The sequence below is a fragment of the Lepidochelys olivacea genome, assembly GCF_965140295.1.
Source record: "Lepidochelys olivacea isolate rLepOli2 genome assembly, chromosome: 9".
Classification (NCBI taxonomy): domain Eukaryota; kingdom Metazoa; phylum Chordata; order Testudines; family Cheloniidae; genus Lepidochelys; species Lepidochelys olivacea.
In genome coordinates, this window is record NC_140419.1 from 62,738,297 (window position 1) to 62,758,360 (window position 20,064).

At 53.8% G+C, this 20,064-nt stretch overlaps 1 protein-coding gene across 4 annotated transcripts in view; it reads right to left on the reverse strand.

Moving 5' to 3' along the window:
• Positions 1-6,524: 6,524 nt before the first annotated feature.
• Positions 6,525-20,064, reverse strand: part of KLF8 (KLF transcription factor 8) — an 86,592-nt gene continuing 73,052 nt past the window's right edge. For 3 of the 4 annotated variants that reach the window (XM_084639521.1, XM_084639519.1, XM_084639520.1), the window contains 4 exons: positions 16,663-17,215; positions 13,316-13,418; positions 12,765-12,907; positions 6,525-7,525 (listed from right to left, as the gene is read on the reverse strand). In XM_084639521.1, coding sequence (XP_084495647.1) covers positions 7,344-7,525; positions 12,765-12,907; positions 13,316-13,418; positions 16,663-17,179 — 945 coding nt within the window. In that variant the 5' untranslated portion in view covers positions 17,180-17,215 and the 3' untranslated portion in view covers positions 6,525-7,343. Of the gene's footprint in view, positions 7,526-12,764; positions 12,908-13,315; positions 13,419-16,662; positions 17,216-17,475; positions 17,496-20,064 lie in introns of those variants that run through there. The other variant, XM_084639522.1, reaches the window with a different exon arrangement.

Sequence of the window (20,064 nt, forward strand, 5' to 3'; positions counted from 1 at the left end):
TTCCTGCCCTCTATGGAAAATGAAGCCATCAGCAGCCTGGCTGGGGGGTAGGAAGCAGTATTCCAACATCCTTTGAAACTATCAAAGGGGCAGCCAGCTCCCAGGGCCTCTTTCCCAGGGTTTGAGATGTGCCCACGGCATACTAGGACAGGACTTCGGGAGCTTAGTCCATGCTGGGAGGATACTCAGGCAGTGCAGCTGTGATCAATGTGCCCTTAAGTTTGGAGTCCCAATATGTCTGTAGAAGTAGATCCCAGTAGCTGGGGATATAAGAGGGCTAAGATCCCATTGGAAGGAAAAATAAAACAACGTTCCCAAGTTTAAAATACCATTTTATTAATTAAAAAAAAAAACAAAAAAACAGTACAACAATCAAACTGGATAAGATCACTCAATACACAGGGTCACAACAACCATCCCATCCAAACCACTTCATCTTCTCTGGGCTGTAGGAGAGCAAGGCCCCAAAAGAGGGTTGAGGGCGGGGGAAGGAGCGATTGCTTGGTCATGCAAACCTACTGCAGGCTTTTACTCTTCCAATCAGTCTTTCTGTAGGGCTAGGATCTGGCTCAGAGCCACTACTGAACTTACCGTTTGCAGGGTGGGCTTGTGTTCCATATGACACATCACTAAAATAATGGACCCAGGGAAAGGTAAGGAGCAGCAGCAGAAAGGATGCAGAGATAGAGATCGGCTAAAACAAATCCACAGCGCGCAGGGAAAGAACTAACCATGAACAGAAAACTCAACCAGAGTCGCGACAACACAGAGCCAGCCAAATCTGCGTTCCCAGCATGTTTCACTGGTGCCATTAACTCTCTGATCACCAGTTAGTAAAAACACACATTAAATGCCACACCAGTAGGGCCAAGAGGATCTCCCAGGCGGGGCTGGGAACACAACCCAATTGGAGGTGGTGGAAGAGCGGTTTTGGTTTGATCCAAAAATAAGAGCAAAACCCAAGAATTTGGGGAGCTGATTTACATACCCGCCCCCTCCCCTGATGCCAACAACTAGGGCATAAAGGGTCCTTGACAGAGAACAGTGAGGGGCCAGATTTACACGAAGCACCCCCCCGCTGAAGGCAAGCTCAGTGAGGTGCTTCTCTCAGGGCGGATGATGCCAGAGGCAGCTAGTGGGGCAGGGCTGGGGAATCAGGTCTGAGCTGCTGGGGGTGGCGGTCCCATTGCAGCTTCTCAGCTGTCTGGGAAGCACCAGACCCAGGAAGCCAGTATGATGCACAGCTGGAAAGGCGAGGGTTTTGAATGGCGTCACATGCCACTTGCACTAAGCGTCCATCATTGCAGCCTTCACATCGCCTGCAGCCCACACAAGCCCACGGCACGCGCGCACTTCGTTATAAGTTATTTAATATTAAAAATAAAATAATAATACTTTTCACTTCATAGCACCTTTCATCCAAGGATCTCAAAGCACTTTGCAAATATCGAAGGAAGCCTCACAACACCCCTGTGAGGTAGGTTAAGTATTATTATCCCCATTTGACAGATGGGGAAAACTGAGGCACAGAGAAAAAATGACTTGCCCAAGGTCACACCGCACGTCTGCGGCAGAGCTGGGAATAGAACCAGGAGTCCTGAGCCCTGCATTTCTGCTCTAAGCACTAGAGAGAATGGTCTTACCAAGTGAAAGTTGGAGAAAGGCCCAGATCCTCACACATGTTTAGGCGCCTAACTTCCATTGATACTAAATGCCTGGGAGAATCTGGGCCCAAGGGGATCTGCCCCTGTTCAAGTCCCATCGCATGCAACTCACATTTGGACCACAACATGTGAAGAGTGTGATCCCCAAAAGCTCCAGCCCTCACCCAATTTCTGTGGTGGGACAGGGGTAGGATAGGAGTGGTGGGGGCTTTGCTCAGACTGCACCCACAACCCCATTGTGGCTGGATGTTCCTGCAGCTCAAGTAACCAGCACTGACATTGTTCACTGATGCTTACGCTGAATGTCATCACTTCAGAGTTACAGGTTTCAGAGTAGCAGCCGTCTTAGTCTGTATTCGCAAAAAGAAAAGGAGTACTTGTGGCACCTTAGAGACTAACCAATTTATTTGAGCATAAGCTTTCGTGAGCTACAGCTCACTTCATCAGATGCTTATGCTCAAATAAATTTGTTAGTCTCTAAGGTGCCACAAGTACTCCTTTTCTTTTTACTTCAGAGTTAATGGCCCATGGATGGATGAGGCAGTTCACACCTCTGCAAGCTCTAATTTCCCGGTCATGTATCTATTGAGTCAGAGACGCAATACTGGATCAGAAGATGCAGGAGACCTGCTCAACCCCAGCTCACACAGCCACTGAGAAAGCGCCAGGTTTGCCTCATCCCCCTCCATTGCATTTTCCCTTTTGAGCCATGTGCAAGCGGAAGCAGAAGTTAAGTACCCCAGCTGGCTTCAAATTGGGAGAAAGCACGGTCTGATTGTTCAGGCATGCCAACAGACGATACCCTAAACAGCACACATCTACTCTGCCTTGGCGCAGACGGGGTGCAGCAAGCCCTGTCTACAGACATAAAGTTTCAAATCACTGCTGGTAAGTCTGATTTGGGCCCAAGTGTGTTGGAAACAGGGTGATTGGGGGGGCTCCAATTCAAGACAGCTTAAAGGGGCTTGGAAGTGCTCAAAACCCACCTCTGGAAATCAGGCCCCTTTAAAAGGACTCTAAAGCTGGTCAATTCTAAAAACTGAGGCACCCAAAGTGACTTTTGAAAATCTTGACTGGTATTTTCATTCCCACGTGGCACAGAAAAACCCCAGAGTTATAATCAGGGCAAGAAACTCAGTTCTAACCCTGGTAAATATCTAGACAAGAACCCGGGGCCTTAACCTTCCCCCCACCCCAGTGTAAAGAGGCAAAAAACCAATCCGCACTAAAACAAATCATATTTCATAACAGTTTAAACACACCGAGTCTATCTACACTGCAATAAAAGGCCCACGACATGGCCGCAGCAGGCCTGGGTCAGCTGACTTAGGCTCATGGAGGTCGGGCTGCAGTACTATAAAATTGCAGTGTAGACATTAGGGCTGGAGCCCGAGCTCTGAGACCCCGCGAAGGGGGTGGGCTCTGAGACTTGGTGCTGCAGGTTTTTAATCACAGTGTAGACATTCCCAAGGGGCGAAATCCTCTGCTGGTGTAAAACTGTCAGCGGTCTATTGACTTCCATGGAACTATGACCATTGACACCAGCTGAGGATCTGGGCCCAGACTATCCAAGGTATTTAGGGGTCTAACACCCATTGATTTCAATGAGAGAAAAGCATCTAAAGACTTTAGAGGATCTGGGCCCTGGCCCGTAGGGCCCAGTTGTCTGAGATTCTCAGCACCCACAACTCAACTGAATCCATGGGAGTGTGGGTGGGCTTGGGGACTACTTTGAAAATCAGGCTCCTGATTATTTTATTTTTCGTAGTGTAGACGGGGCAGTGAGGCCTCCAGCAGTCTGTCTTTGCATGCTCCTAGCTACTGAATCCAGCAGGCAGCGGGTTAGTAGTTTAAGGAGAGGAGGGTGGAATAGAGCAACTGAGCAAGGCTAAGAACCAACTCATCAATAACACCATCTTTCAATGTTTGTGTATTACAGCTAGTCACAATTTGTTCTGCATCCCAAAAATTTGTGCATGTCCAAAAATTGTATGTTCTGGAAACTTTTCATGGATGTTTTATTTGAAATGTATCATTTTCCTACTTTTACTTTTCTCCTTTTCTTTTGTTCCCCTTCTTTTCCTCACCCCCTGCCATTTTCAATGGGAATGGGAAAAAATGAGTTTGTTGAAAAAGACAAATTGAGGGGCCTGGGAGAGGAATAGTGAAAATAAATGGGTTCATTTTGAGCCTTGCAAAAAGAAAACAATTTCAAAACTTTTTCACAAAACCAACTCTATTAATAATGTAATCTTGGCTACTAACACCATCTCGGATCATGGTATCCAAAGGCAATTTGAAGCATCCCATTCTTCCCCATATCATCTGAGTCTGTAGGCCATCTACAGTTCTCGCTGTCTCAACATTGCCAACTCAGGAAGTCAGTTTCACTTCTGGGTTCCCAGCCCTGCAATGTTTGGGCTGCAAACACTTCAAGGGAGGGATTTATTTGTTTAAAGAAATTTTCAAATGTCTACTTCCAAATTCTACTTCCAAAATACTTCCAAATTCTAAATGTAAATGCTATTTTCTTTAGATTTATATTGTTAAAACTCCATAGAAATAGATCTATTGCTCTTAAGTTTTGTAAAAGCCTTTTTTATTTATTTATTGTGTGGGGGGGTGTTGAAATCTAAATTTTGGAACCCAAAACAGTGCTTGACAACTTCTTCCCTTTATAGAGATCACGCCGAGAATCAAGAAAGGGGGATCTGTTTTTACTGGATTGAAACTACGGCCTTTTCCCTCCCACCAACCAAAAGACAAAAAAGCCTCTTTTTAAAAGCAAGACACACACCAATAAAATGCATCTACTTTCCGTATTATTCCCATGTAGAAAAACGTCAAACAGTTTTGTACAAATATCTCACAGCTCAAGATTTTAAAATATTTCATGGTAAAAATCCCAAAGCAAAGCCTGCCCTGCTCAGACAGAGGGGAGCTACCGTTCCCTTTGACGTCTCTTGCCCTCCTCGTTTTCTTGTTGTGCTCTGTTGCATGTGTGTACGTGTGTGTTTTGCACGGATGCTCAGGAAACAGCAGACTGAAGAAATTAAAATCAAAACACATGGCCTGTCAGCTTCCCAGATCTCATCTCAGTATTGCCAACCCCGAGCATTCAAAAATCATGAGGTTTTTATAAAACACGATTTGGGGGGGGGGGGCGGCTTTTTTCACTTGGAGCCTTTAGAGGTCACATGTTCAAAGTTTGCTCCACAACCAGGAAGATAGGAAAAACTTTGCTCTTCAATGAAAGCTGAGATTGTCACCTGAGTCCAGGACCTGCAGCTTTAAGAAAAACACCAAATACAGCCAGAGTTGGCAACACTGAGGCCAGCCAGGTAACAGGGAATGTGGGGGATGGGAAAAGTCTAGGCAGATCTGTGTTCCTGGTAGGCTGAGGATTGAAGTTCAGATGAAATAAGTTTACTTCCCCATGGAGCTAGCTGCCAGCTGCAAAGTGACCCAGATGGAATTTCAAATGCCAGCCTGTCTGGAACCTCACCCTAAACAATTGTCCTGCAGCTTCAAGCTTTGGAAAGGGCAGCAGGCCCTGTGGGATTTTCCCTCATGCAGAAAGACTTGTTCACGCCCTTGGAGGAAGGGACAATGCCTGGGGAGATCATTTCAGAGGAGGGCTGACCTGCGTCAGAGGCAGCGCTTGGGATCTCGCTGCATAACCCGCAGGCGGATAGTGGCCACACACCTCTTCCTCCCCTGCTATGGACTGGCTCCAGGTTCCACTGAGGCGCAAAGGAGCTGCAGTGGGTGGCGAGTTGATCAAAACACAGGCACTGACTTTTGGTTTTGCGGGTGGGTGCTCCTCTCCACCCCCTGCCTCCCGTGCGAGCAGCAGGCAGGGCTTCGGAGGGGGGTGGAGGGAGAGAGGCCAAGTGACGGTGGGGCCTCAGGGTGGAGCAGGGGGTGGAGCACAGGTGGGGCCATGGTCCAGGCACCAGGGCCCACAAAAGATTAATCAGGCCCTGCAGCTGCTGGGCAACCCCTATTTTTTTAAGTGGGTGCTTCAGCCCTGGAGCACCCACAGAGTCGGCACCTATGGATCAAGAGCCTTCTTAAATGAAAGGGACGCGAGTAAGAAAGAGAATCTGCACAGTGAAATGCAGTTGCGGGGCCTACATGAACTCAGCGCTGAGCTGGACTGGGGAGCAAAGGGGAAACAATGTGATAAGCAGAGCCACACGCAGCACCAAACATTTAACGGGACTCCCCAGTCTCTCCCCTTCAGCATATACATCCTGTCAATACCAGGATTGCTGGCAGACTCTTCGCTTTAGCTGGAACACCAGATCCCTAGCCCAGGCTGGTGGCAGGACGAGGATCCGATTTGCCTCATCTTGACGATCTTCTCCTTCCCGTCTCCCTCCCCCCACCAATTCCAGCCACTGCACTCGCCCCCTCTCCCGTGGGCGGCACAGAGGCTGTCTGGCAGGCGCACTCCATCCCTGCATTTGCCAAACTCAAATCCACCAGAGAGAAAGATGCAGACACAAAAAGGCGCATCTGGAAAAGCAGCAAGTTCTTAGCTCCGCCCCTGCAGAAGGGAAGGGGAAAAGCAATTCTTAAAAAAAAATATATATATATATCAACTGTGCACGGACGTGTGTATTTCCAGCCCCGCAGCCCCCCCAAGATCAAGTCCAAAACGATCCAGTACAGAGCCCCATGAGTCCACGCACAGCACGGGGCCGGCTCAGCCTCTGCAGGCCAGACGAGCAATAGAAAAATGCAACAGTCCGTGTCCAGGCTGCTAGGTTTAAGTTAGAAACATATCTACTGTCCTATTCCTTGGCTCTGCAGCGTGGGCAGAATTCAGGGTCCCCCAACCCACCCCCCCTAAAATCAGATAAAATCATCACAGTTCCGTGTTCCGCAAAGTTTTCCCTTTTCTTTGTTCCTCGGGCCCTCCCTCCTCAGGTAACACCACGAGCCCCTTGTCCTCAAGTAATGAGGCCTCTTCGCTAACGGCCAGTTGCCCATGTGCTCATGAAAGACAGAGATCAAGCCAAGGCCAGGCGCGCTCTCCAATGCCAGCAGTACCTCAGGGAGTGCAAGGGATCAGCTAGGACAAGCCACGTTTGATGTGTCGTGGAACAGGAGAGATGGCAGTGCCAGCTTCACAGGAACGGAGCCCTATTGCATCAGCCCGTGGGTAGGAGACGGCCAGCCCCTCGCCGTGAGCCAAACCCCCAATCCAACCCCCAGCAGCAGCCTTCTGCCTGCAGCGACGCCGTCCGGCCAGTCTGATTCACTCCCCCAGGCCAGGGTCGTGCTGGGGCTGTGCACGCATGTGCTGGACACCCACGGTGTTTCCTGACCCAGGAGGGGAAGGTAATGTGCAAAAAAAAAAATCAAAGCCAGATGAAGAGCTGGGTGCCATTTCGAGGAATCCTGGGGCTTTCCAGCCACTGAAGGAAGGGGAGGAGAACAGAAGAGAAGGAGCAGGGCATCTCTCCAGAGCCTCATTCTAGCTCTCATGTGTGTGGTAGGAGGTCTGCTTTCTCAGGTGTGGGCAGCCACAGGTGCCAAGCTGGCATCCAGCCTGCTGCCAGGCTGAATCAAGCTGGGGACGGTGCCTCCCGTCTCGCAGTCTCTCCGCTGTGGCTGGTGAGGCGGGGGTGGGCAGGCGGGGGGGCAGTGGAGGAACCGGAGGCCCTCCCCTTACATCATGATGTGCCGCCGGCGGTGCAGGGCCAGGTGGTCCGAGCGCGAGAAGCTGCGGTCACAGTCCGAGCAGCGAAAGGGCTTGATGCCTGTGTGCTTGCGGAAATGCCGGGTGAGCTCGTCGGAGCGGGCAAACTTCCAGGTGCAGCCTTCCCAGGTGCATTTGTACGGCTTCTCTCCTGCACAGGGAGCAGAGGGGACAGCTCAGTGCTTGGGCACACATCAAACTTCTACCTATTATGGCAGCACCCACTGGCCTCCGTCCAAATTAGGCAGTATCTATTAGGTGCATTATGGTATCACCTATGGCTGTCAGCAGAGATCAGGCATTATTACGTACAAGGGGCATCACAGCAGTACCTACAAGCCTTAACCAAGATCAGATATTAAGGCCTGTAGGCTCTTAATTAGTAATAATGCCTGATCTCAGTTATTTATTAGGTGCATTACAGTAGCATTTACCTAGATCAGGGCTCCATCCTTGCTGCACAGTCACATGGTGAGGACACAGGCCCTGCCTCTTTCCCCCCGCCCCCCCAGGAAGCACTAGGAATGTCTGCTCTCTCCTGGCTCTGTTGGAAGACCTCAGGGAGGTAGAAGCAATCGGAGCATGCTGTGGCTTGGTGGAAGGCTGTTGAACCTTTAACAAAAACTTCCCTTCTCCAAAATGGTATTTAGTCATTGACGCTAAGCAGATGTAACAACATAAAAATCAATCCACAACAAAAACTGCTATAACCCTCTTGGAACGCCTCTGGGCTGGCATTTCCATCACCTCATGCTGTAGGTCTGCCAGCTCGAGTCTAAACCTGAAGAGCTATCTGAGAAACCAGGAGGCTCTGTCAAGACCTAGGCAATCCTGGCTTGAAGGAGCCATGTACCCCTGCAGAGGGTTGTTATTATTGCTGGCATAAGGGAGAGGGGGAGGAGCCTCCATGAGACTGGGGGCTGGAGGAGTTGCTAGGATACTGGAGGGGTGGCTAGGATACTGGCCTGGGTTGCTAGGATACCTGTGTGGGTGGGTAACAGGATGCTGCTATGAGTGTTGTTAGGCTGGCAGGGCAGAGGTGGGAGCAATAGTTAAATGCCCCTTGGCTGCAGGGGTTATGCGCATGCCACGCAAGCATTTCAGAGCATCCGAGTGCTGTTCAAAGCCCCTCTCCCATGATATGAAATGGGGGTAGGCTGGAGAGCAGGGCGACATCCTTTTGTATAGAAATGGATATTTTTGATTATTTTCGGAGGTTTATAACGGAATTTGTTTTCTCTCTCTCCAGCTGGGCTCACAATACTGAGACAAAGCAGCTCTCAGGCAGGGGGACATGAAAAAGAAACAGTGCCAAGGAACGCTTTCAGAATTCCCCACAAAGTTCAAAATACATTGTTTGCTAAAACACTTGGCATGATCCATAGATGTAATCGCACCCAAGTGGCTATGGCTGTGTGGACAGAGACCTAGAACTGGACTCAGTTCACTAGGAAGATAATGCACGGAGCAGAGCAACTGGAATGTCAGGTTTTGCCATTTTAGCAACTATACTGCAGAGCCATGTGCTTATTAGGGCCAGAGAAACCCGTGACAGAAGAGGCCTGCTGATTAGCCATTCCTTGGCCAGCGCAGGAAAGTTCTCTACTCCACGCCCCCCATGGCACTGTCTATTCAGGTTAGACTCCATCCCTTCCCTCTATCCCACAGCTCTCCCTGTTGGTTTTAGGAGAGCTACACTCGCATTCTGCCTGCCTTCGCTGAAGTAGGTTCAGTCGGAGAGCGGCTGCAGAGAGTGTCATTAGAAGATGGAGAGGAAGATTGGCACTAGCCTGGGCTGTGGCCCAGCCAGATTCAATTCTCTGCTCTGCCACTGACTTCCTGTGTGACCGTGGGTAAGTCACTTAGCCACTCTGTGCCTCAATTTCCCCAGCTGTACAATGGGGATAACAACACTGCCCTACAGCACTCGGATGCTGTAAAAGACTGTCAGCTGGTCAGATGCTGCGGTGATGTGGACCAGAGAAATACCAAAGACAGAAAGGATCAAGCAGTGCAATCCCTGCCTCAGTCTGACTGGGAGCGGGCCGGCTTTCTAAGTCTTGGCTCAAACGGCCTCATCAGCTTCAGGTGGATTTGTGTGGAGTAATGGCGCCATCTCGTGGTCAGACAGATTATTGGAGGAGAGGAAAATCAGGAACAGTCAACATGGATTCACCAAGAGCAAGTCATGCCTGACCAACCTGATTGCCTTCTATGATGAGATAACTGGCTCTGTGGATATGGTGAAAGCGGTGGACGTGATATATCTTGACTTTAGCAAAGCTTTTGATACGGTCTCCTACAGTATTGTTGCCAGCAAGTTAAAAAAGTATGCACTGGATGAATGGACTATAAGGTGGATAGAAAGCTGGCTAGATTGTCGGGCTCAATAGGTAGTGATCAATGGCTCGATGTCTAGTTGGCAGCTGGTATCAAGTGGAGTGCCCCAGGGGTCGGTCCTGGGGCCGATTTTGTTCATCATCTTTACCAATGATCTGGATGATGGGATTAATTGCACCCTCAGCAAGTTCACAGATGACACTAAGATGGGGGGAGAAGTAGATATGCTGAAGGGTAGGGATAGGGTCCAGAGTGACCTCGACAAATTAGAGGATTGGGCCAAAAGAAATCTGATGAGGTTCAACAAGGACAAGTGCAGAGTCCTGCACTTAGGACGGAAGAATCCCATGCTACAGGCTGGGGACCAGCTGGCTAAGCAGCAGTTCTGCAGGAAAGGACTTAGGGGTTACAGTGGACAAAAAGCTGGATATGAGTCAGCAGTGTGCCCTGGTTGCCAAGAAGGCCAATGGCATATTGGGCTGTACTAGTAGGAGCATTGCCAGCAGATCGAGGGAAGTGATTATTCCCCTTTATTCGGCACTGGTGAGGCGACACCTGGAGTATTGCGTCCAGTTTTGGTCCCCCCACTACAGAAGGGACGTGGACAAATTGGAGAGAGTCCAGCAGAGGGCAATGAAAATGATTAGGGGACTAGAGCACATGACTTATGAGGAGAGGCTGAGGGAACTGGGGTTATTTAGTCTGCAGAAGAGAAGAGTGAGGGGGGGATTTGATAGCAGCCTTCAATTACCTGAAGGGGGGTTCCAAAGAGGATGGAGCTAGGCTGTTCTCAGTGGTGGCAGATGACAGAACAAGCAGCAATGGTCTCAAGTTGCAGTGGGGGGAGGTCTAGGTTGGATATTCGGAAACACTATTCCACTAGGAGGGTGGTGAAGCACTGGAATGGGTTACCTAGGGAGGTGGTGGAATTTCCATCCTTAGAGGTTTTTAAGGCCTGGCTTGACAAAGCCCTGGCTGGGATGATTTAGTTGGGGTTGGTCCTGCTTTAAGCAGGGGATTGGACTAGATGACCTCCTGAGGTCTCTTCCAACCCTAATATTGTACGATTCTATTATTATAATGCAGTGTTCCCAATGACTCTCTAAAGGAATGGATCTTTCATCCGTGCACCTCATGGATTACGGGATAGGGTCCCAATCCTGCCTTCAGTTACACCCATAAAACCCCCTTCAGAGTTTGGGGGACCCCTTGATCCTACTGAACAACTAATTCAGAGGGGGGAAATCCATCCCCCCCCTTCAGAGAGTATGCAGGCTTTCCTGTTTGCAGAGGTCAGCTGCTGGACTGTGGGGGGCGCTGCCCTGAGATGGGGGCAAGGCAAAGAGATGGATGGATGGCTCAATAGCCCCCTGATTTCTGCAGCCCAGGGAGAAGTGCATTTAACAGCCTCCATCCTGAGCTGATCCCCTCAAGGGGAGGGGATGGAGAGGCCGTGACTCCTCGTGCTGCACTGTACGCAGGCCTATACATTACGGCCTCGCCGGGTGGGGCCAGACGCAGCAGCCAGGAGGGACAGCACTGCATTCTCAGTCAAACACATGTGTGTTAAAGGAGGACAAAAGCCCTCCCCCATGAAGCAGAGCCCGGAACAGCCTAGGGGATCATGGTCAGCAAAAATAAATCCCCTTCTTAGTCCCAAAGGGCTAATGGTCCTGATCCTCAAAGGCATTGATTCCGATTGGAGTTAGGTGCCTAAATGCCTTAGAGGATCCAGGACAATATCCCTCCAGTATGACATGCCATATGTCCCAGTTAGCCCACTCCAGCAGCTCATCTAGCCCACTCCAGCAGCTCATCTGGAAGCCCATGGCACCCAGTCACAAAACTCCTCTTGCCCCCAGGGGATATGAATCTCCTCCCCTGGCCCCCCAGCTCTCAAGGCCACACATTCAAATCCAATTGTAAAGGCTTTCACAGACAACCCAGCACTTGGAAGCTGTGTCCAGAAGGCAGACGTCTGCCCCCGGGTGGTTATCTGAGAACTACACACCCATGCAAGCAGAGCAAGGACAGTACCATACGCAGAGAGAGTCAGGGCCTGTGCAGATTGTGGGCAGGTTGTGAGCCCGGAGCAGCATGGCTCCCTTCGCAATTAACCCTGAGGGCTGGCAGCTGGAATTTCCCTCTAATTAAAAAGCCCCCTTCAACCCAGCCTGGAGTAGGTTGCACATGGCTCACAGCTTTCCAAACTGAGAACCCTGGACTGGAGTCACTGGGCATTTGGGCTCTCCCGGCTGCAGGGCACGGCCCTGCGCCCACTGAGCTGGGCACAGAGAGGCATGAAGCCAAGGTGGAGATAAGCTCAGAGGCCCTTCCTGCCAGACCACAGGATGGACAGGGTCTTGGAGATGCAGGGCATGATCACAGAGTCCCAGGAATGCTGAACTAGGGCACCTCTGGTTTTGTGGGAGGACTTGGTGGGGATCTCAGCTGTGCTGTCTCTGAGGCTGGAGAGCTCACAAAATGGTTCACTAGCCATTGGAGTTAAACCAAGGTGAACAAAACTAAGCCAAACTGGGTTGTGTGTTCCCTGTTACCCCACAGCACTGCCCGCCCTCTGCCTCCTCTGGGGATCTCAGCCCAAATGCACTGTGTAGGAAGGGACACACCAGCTCCCAGTGCAGCTACCTTCGTGCTGGTACACAGAAACCCCTGCCCGGGTGGGGCAGGGAATCTCATCCATCAGGCACTGCCACTCACGGATTGTACTGGAGCCAGTTCAGAGCTGGTGCAAGGTCAGCCCTGGAGCAGCCCCTCCACAGAGCAAGATCAGCACGGGTCCTGGCAGGGCAAGGTTCTGCCCTGCTGATCTTATCCTGTCCCTAGTAGTAAGGGGACCTCAGTGTCCACGGCCCAGCCATGCCTTGGTCTCTGCTATGGTGAGCAGAAAGGCCGTGGGGGGGCGATGGGCCCGTGGGAGATTCCCCCCCGCAGCACCGAGGTCCCCCGGCTGGGCGGTGGGACGGCTCTGGGGCGTAGCCACCCTGGGCTGGCAGCAGCATGGCACAGGCTGCCCCACCGAGCCCTACCTGTATGTATCCTCCTGTGTGCTTTGAGGTGGGAGCTTTTCGTGTACACCTTGTTGCAGCCCTCGAAGTCACACTGGTGAATCCGCCTCTTCTTCAAGTCGGGGGACTCGGCCCGCTGCATCCGGGCCACCGGCGACCGCGACCTGGGCAGGGGGAGACAGCAGTGTCACACAGCGCTGGTTCCTGGGGGCCCCACCCTCTCCCTCCGGGCTGGCACAGCCCCTCGCAGCAGACTACGCCTGACTTGCAGCAACCAGGGAACCATAGCTCCACCCCAGGGATGGCCTTACCTACCACAGCCGGATTCCACCCCCACAATGGGTAGCACCATGCCAGTGCCCTGGGCAGTCATTTATGAAGCAGCTTTGTGCAGCCTCATCAACGTGGGGGAGGGGAAGCCGATACTCCCTCCCCTGCTGGACAGACCCAACAGGCAAGCCTTGCTTTCTCCGCCCCCAGCCCCGTACTACGCAGGTGCCAATCCCAGCTCTATCACCAAGAAGTGGGCCCACCCCAGCCATAGACCAGGGCAGTGTGTGGCTGGCACTCACTCTCTCTGCAGGTCCTGGAAGGGGGCTGAGCTGCTCTCCGTGACGCTGTCCTCGCTGTCACTGTTCATCTCCAGGGGGTACATGGAGCTGGGGTCAATTTTCACTGGGGAGGAAAGAGACCCACTGAAACCGGAGATAGCCCCAGAGCCACATCCCCTTGCTCTGTCCCCAGCTCTGACCAGGAATCAAAGCCACTGCACCATGGGATAACGCTCCCTCTGCTGACCTAGAACCCACAGGGTCCTCCTCCTGGGCTGCAGGGATTGGTCACCTCACCCCTGCCCAGAGCTGTCTGTAACATTGGCCGCCCCAGCACTGGAGCCCTGAGTCCCCTCTCAATCCATCTCTCCTGCCCCTTGCCCAGTCACAGGGACATGAGCCAGCAGCACAAGGGAGCTGCCTGGCACAGCGGGGGGATGGCACTGGATGGGGTGCGGAGGACTGGACAGACAGGGCATTGGAGTGGTGGGGAAGGTTTCCAGCCTGAGCCCACAGCACTTCACCCAGCCCCAGAGCCCAGCTCCGGGGAAAAACCTGCTAATCTGTCTAGCGGGAAGCAGCGCCCCAAGCCAGCAGGGGGTTGGCAGCATCTCAGCCCCCACCAGTCACTCAGAATGGGCTGAGACAGGCCTACCCGTGCTCTGAGGGGCAGCGGGGCCTTCGACACGCCCAGCACAGGAGTCGGTCACAGAGCTGGACAGGGACCGGCTCGCACCCCAGAGCAGGACACCTGGTACAGCTGATGGGGTTGGGGGAGGGGGTTGGCAGCCTGGGCAGGGATGGGGCCCAACAGTTCCCCGGCCCATCCATGGGATCCAGACCCAAGACCCAGGCCCAGCCCCACCACCTCGTCCCCTCCCCACCCCCTGGGCAAGGCACTGGAGCATAGGTGCAGCCATCAGAAAGAGCTCCCCCTCCCCCCGCTCCTGGTTCATTTCAGCTACTCCCGCCCCCCAACTTCCACACGTGTCCCTGGCCAGAGGGGAACCAGCCAGGGCCTCCGACAGGAAGCGCCTGGGAGTTCTCTGCTCACCGGATGGGAGGCAGGAAGCGCTGGGAGTGGGGGGAGCCAGTCTAACTGGAACCAGAGCAGCCTTGGAGCCGGCCGCAGGGGGGGCCTGGGAGGGGAGGTCAAGACCCCACCCTGTGGTGAGGGAGAAGGCAGCCTGCCAAACCCCCCCTTACCCCACTCCCCAGGATGAAGGGCAGACAGACAGCCTCCTCCCACGGCTGACTGACTCACAGCCACTCGACTGTGGAGCCAGGCAGCTCCCCAGCACTGGGGGGCCCGCCTGCCCCGGGCAGGAATCCCAGCTCTGCCATGCAGCTCCGGGCAGTGTGGGAAAGAAACAGGCACTGAGCCCAAGGTGATGGGTGCAGCATGAGAACTGGAACAGATAGGGTGGAGTGGGGCCTGCCAGGCAGTTGTGAGGGGTGGCTGATCCCCTCCCCACAGCCGGGAACCACCCAGCGCCTACCAGTGCTGATCAGCCAGCTGAGAATCAAACCCACCCACAAACACACAGAGAGCAGGGACCCCTCCCAAGCCTCTGACAGGAATCGCACCCATCCCCCAAACACAGAGCTGGGACCCCGCCCAACCCCACCCCCAGCGTACACACAGAGCAGGGAAACTCCCTTCCTCCAGCTCCAGTAGGAATCATGTTCATCTCCCAACTGGGAAAACTCCCCTCCCTCCCCATCTCCCCCAAACAGGACCACCACCCTGCCCCCAACACACTTAGCCAAGAAATAGCCCATTCAGCACCTCCCCTCCATCCTACCCAGGTGGTCCTGAATTCTGGGTATCCGGTTTCACAGGGCCCTGTTGGACAGGCTAAGGGGCCCCAAGCCAAGCTCCCACGCACTGAGGCAACTAGAGTCAGGGACCACCTGTGAAAGCGTGGCTACAAACCCACCCCTCTCCTGCAACTGGGGAGCCCCCCCTGGAGCCTCCCTTGACCAGTCCCATCAGTCCCGGGCACACTGAACTGCCAGCGTCAGGTGCTGAGTGCCGCCCCATACCCCCAGAGAGCAGCTCCCAGGCAGCCAGAGCTCCCAAAGAACAGGGAGGAAGCCAGCTGAGCCAGGCCTTTAGGGAGAAACCCCCTCCCACCCCCACATCAGTAGGCAGGGTCTGATGTGGCTGCACCTTCTCAGGGGTGGGCTCCCGGGCACACATGCTGTGGGTGCAGGGCGATGGTGCAAAGGGTGGGGGAGATTCGGTGCAGAACCATTGGCACCCCACATGGTGCAGGGCTAGGGCATATGGAGAGGGAGCTGCGGGGCCAGTGGAGGGAATGAGGCTGGGAAAGAGGAATGGCAGGGGGAGGGGAAGAAGAGATCCAGAATACACTGGGGGAAATCCCAACTGCCTTGGAGAGAGCAGCTGGGGGACACAGGCTCCGAGCCCGCGGCCTGCTGGCAGGGGGGATCAGCGATGGGACTCTCACAGACACCATGGGCTCTGGTCAGAGACGGGCCAGCAGAGCAGATCCCGACTATGCTAGTGCAGCTGGGACACCCAACAGCCTTTCCGATCGCCAGGCCGGGCCTTGCCTTCCAAAGCACATGCTGCATTTCCCGGGAAGTGACTGAGCACACGGCAGGGCTGACGCAAGCCCGGCTGGAACATGGAGTTAGACACCTAGCCCTGCTCCCTCTTGCTGGGTTTGAACTCGGAGCCCGTGGAGAAGGGACCGCCCACCTACCACTACCACAACTGGCCACTTGGGGTCAGGGGAGCGTCATGCAGCATCATGCACCTACAGGCGAAGGAAGGAGGCAAGGCATTTGCCCGCTGGGCACCACATGATGCCTGCCCATTGCAGCAGTGCCGGCACGCCAGGCTTCCTCCCACACCCAGACAGATGGGCTTCATCACGCTCTGGGAGCGGAGCCAACAGGACCTTATGAAGCCCTGGCTTGGCTGCTGCCTTATGACGCTAGCCCTGGTGAAAGGTACCAGATGGACAGCTCTGCCACGGAAGTGGGTCAGCGGCAGGGCAATCTTCCCCCATGATGCCCCCAGCTGACATGCTTAAGCCCTAACCAGGAAGGATCCCATCTCCAGGGGTCCAGTCTCCATGGCCCAATCTGTCCATGGCTGGGCCAGTTCTGGGATCCCTCCACGGCTCTGCCAATATCCCTCAAATCCCAAGCTACTGCTTCACTCTGCTAGTCCAGTCCTGGGCTCCCCAAGCCTGACCCACAACCCCGCTCCCCCATCTCCCAGTGGTTCCTGGGCCGGGGTCCCCTACCCACTGATCTCTGCCGATGCTCCTCAAATCCTGCCAACACTCCTCAATCCCAACCCACAGCCCTGGGGAAGGGAAGTGAGCCCTTACCAGATCCGGCGTTCTTGCCATCACCGCCGATGAGGGGCACGGTGATGGCGGCGGTGACTCCGTCTGTGGGCATGGTGGTGTAGACCACGGGCAGGGACTGCACCACCACTGGGATGGTCTGTAGATTGCCCATCTTGCTGGGCAGGTTGACCGAGGGGATTGTGTGGATGACGTGCAGGATCTGCTGGCCCCCGCTGCCCTGCGTGGAGGCCAGGATGGAGCCAGGGGACAGCACGGCGGGGATGGCAGACGAAGAGCCCAGCCCCGTGGGTGACATGGAGACCACAGGGGCCTGGATGGGTGGTGCCACCAGCATGGGCGAGGACCTGATGGAGGAGGGCAGCAGGGTGGAGGACTGAAGAGACACCTTGGGCTTGTTGAGTGACAGGTCCACGGGCTCGGCCTGGGGCTGGTTGCAGTCGCTGGCCAGCAGCTCTTCAGGAGGCTCTGTCTTTATGTCAGTCAGCAGCACCGGGGGCTCTATGGAGCTGTCCTCCAGCAGTGATGAGGAGCTCATCTTGGGCAGCACCTTACTCTGGACTGAGCCTGCAGCCTGGGAGAGACAAGAAATCAACAATGAGGGCACCGGGGCGTGGACTGAGTGAGGCCAGCACATGGCACTTCCCAAGCCCTCCACTGGGAGGCACTGCAGCAACTGGTAAGGGAGAAACTGCCCCACACCCTGGGAGGGAGGGAAATACCAGTGTCCCCCATTTTACTCATGGGGAAATTGAGGCACAGAAAGGGGGAAGTGACTTTCCCAAGATCACCCAGCAGATCTAGGAACTGAACCCAAATGTCCAGATTCCCAACCTAGTTCCCCACCCACTGGGCCACACTGCCCAGCATGACAAAAGCTCCATGCAGCAGGGTCAAGGGGCTCTCAAGAAACGCATCCCAGCACTGTAGCTAGTCACGGATAGAGACACACAGGGTACTGGCTCTGTGGTGTGGGAGGGAAGGGTGAGGTAGCTGGAACCAACCACTTCTTCCAGGTCATTTTGCTGGCAGATTGCTAGCGTCTCCCCCGGCACAGACTCACTACACAGGGGACAGGAGGGAGCTGGACTGCAGCCATCAGACGCACAACAGAGCTCAGCCTCTCAACGCCCATCTGTCCAGGTACTGCTATGGCCATGCTCTCCACAGCATTGGAGCACCTGGGGAGGCAGGGGCCAACACTCCCGTCTTCGAGATAAGGAAATTGAGGCACAAAGGGGGAGAGCAGGTTTCCCACTGCTCACAGTGAATCACTGGCAAGGCTGGGAGGGAGCGCCGGAGTCCTGGCTCCCAGTCCTGTGCTCAGACCATGCTGTGGGCATGGGCATCACACCGCTAAGCACTACACTGGATTAGAAGGGAGAGCAGATGCCGGAGACATTCACCCTGCCGTGTTACACCGTAGCCCCAGACGTACCATGGTGTGCGTGGAAGAACCCTTGCATTAACCCTTGCGCTTCCAGAAGGCTAGCATTACCCGCACGCCCACCAACATCCTCCCTCGGGAACGCGGCATGAGAAACAGCAGCATTCATGGGGTAAGCTTGAGAAATTCCTATTCTGGCTTTTTCTGCATTTCGTTTTTAAAAAGAAAGAACTCCTGCCCCGCCAGTTCCAATGGAATGATCCTTCCAATGCACCCAGCCGGTCTGGCATCCCCTCAGCCAGGGGATGGGAGGCAAGAGTCATTCACTGCATGTGTGCCTGTGTGCATGCAGGGAAGAGAGCCCAGATTCGGTAGGAGGGGAGACAAGGAGTGAATCTGGGTCATGGGATGAGCCATTTGGAACCTAAGCTTCGGGACCCGGAGCCAGCCGGGTGGAGCAGCCACACAGAGCTGGCAGAGGGCCACTAGGCTTTAGGCTCCTGGTCTGAGTCAACGATTCTCTCTCGCTCCCATTGCTTCAAAGCGGGGCACTTGCTAAAACACCCGACAAACACCCCATGGATGCTGCCCCGGGGTACCACTTTACCGAGCTTCCTGGTGTGTGGAGAAAAGAGGGGGGAAGGAGAAGAGGGATGACTTCAATCCACAGCCAAACCCTCCCTCCCCTGCCACTCTAGAGCAGACGAGGAGGGGTGGGGTGGGGAAGGGAGGAAGCACAGCTCCAGGCAGCTCCGAAGCCCTGGCCTTTGAAATCAATGTGCTGGACACCCTGACCAAAGTCAATTAGAAAATGAGACTCCCCGCCCACCCACCAGTTCAGCCTGGTTCCCCGGCTAGGCCTGCTGCAGGGCGTGGGGATGGCTCCATGACTCTCTCCAGTAGGGAGACTCCCACATGCTGCAACATGCAATCAGCTCATCTTACACAATGCTTCTGTCACAATCCAGGGCAACTGCACCTGTTAAGTTCCTCAGCCGTCCCCAATCTTGGGTACAGACCTGCATCTCGCTTCCTCCTGGCTAGGGTTTTCCAGGCTGCACAGCTCCCTGCCTGCACTGGGATATTCTGAGCAAGCCAGACTGCCTGAACATGCCAGCGTCTGCTCTGTGCTTGCTCTCCGAAGAGCTGGAATTGCCAGCAATCACAAGCTACCATGCAGCTCTAAGCAAGCACATTTATTCTTAAGGTAAAAGCATCACAGAGACCATGTCTTAAAAACAGTAAAAAAAACTTACACACCTGCTTACCAGAGCTCACTCCCAACTCCAAGGAGGGCTCTGGTAGGAATCAGCCCTCCAAACCCCCCACCACAAGGTCTTTCCTGTGGTTACAAGTGTACAACAGTCCTCAATCAGAATCAGAACAGTTCAGTCTGTCCTTTGATCTTGGCCTCATGTAACAGGTGATCAGCAGACAGAGGTCCACCCACTGCAAAAGACTGGGTTTGTGCATAACTGGGAGTAGGGAATTGCATTCATATCCCTCTACAAATTTCCCAGCAAAACCACTTCACATATATTGTCCCAAAAGACCATTTGTGTCTGCCACATTGTTCAGTATAGTCCTTGGATCATCCAGGCCCATAATAATACTTAACCGTTACAACTACTAGAACAGACTCCAAAGATACTTAAACTTAATTCAATAAGGTTTTTCCAAGGATACTACAGGAAATCGCCATGTCTGTCACAACCTCTCATCCCAAAAGGCCCCACTATACACAGGCAGCAAATGCAGCCACTTCTGGGGTTGAGAGTAGCGGCCAATGAAAACACAGCACAAAGAGATGAAACGAGAGAACAGGAGTATGTTACAAAGGATATAGGGGCAACCACAAAGGGCCAGGGAATTCTGAATATCATGCAAAGCGGAAAGGACCCGGGTGACAAAGGTCTCATCTGAAAAAATTCCACCCAACCCAGCAAAATGTGGTGGAATGCCACTGATGCACCTGGGAAGTTTAGTTTGGCTGACTTGACTCTGCCTGGATCTGAACCGACCCTTGAAAGGAAACA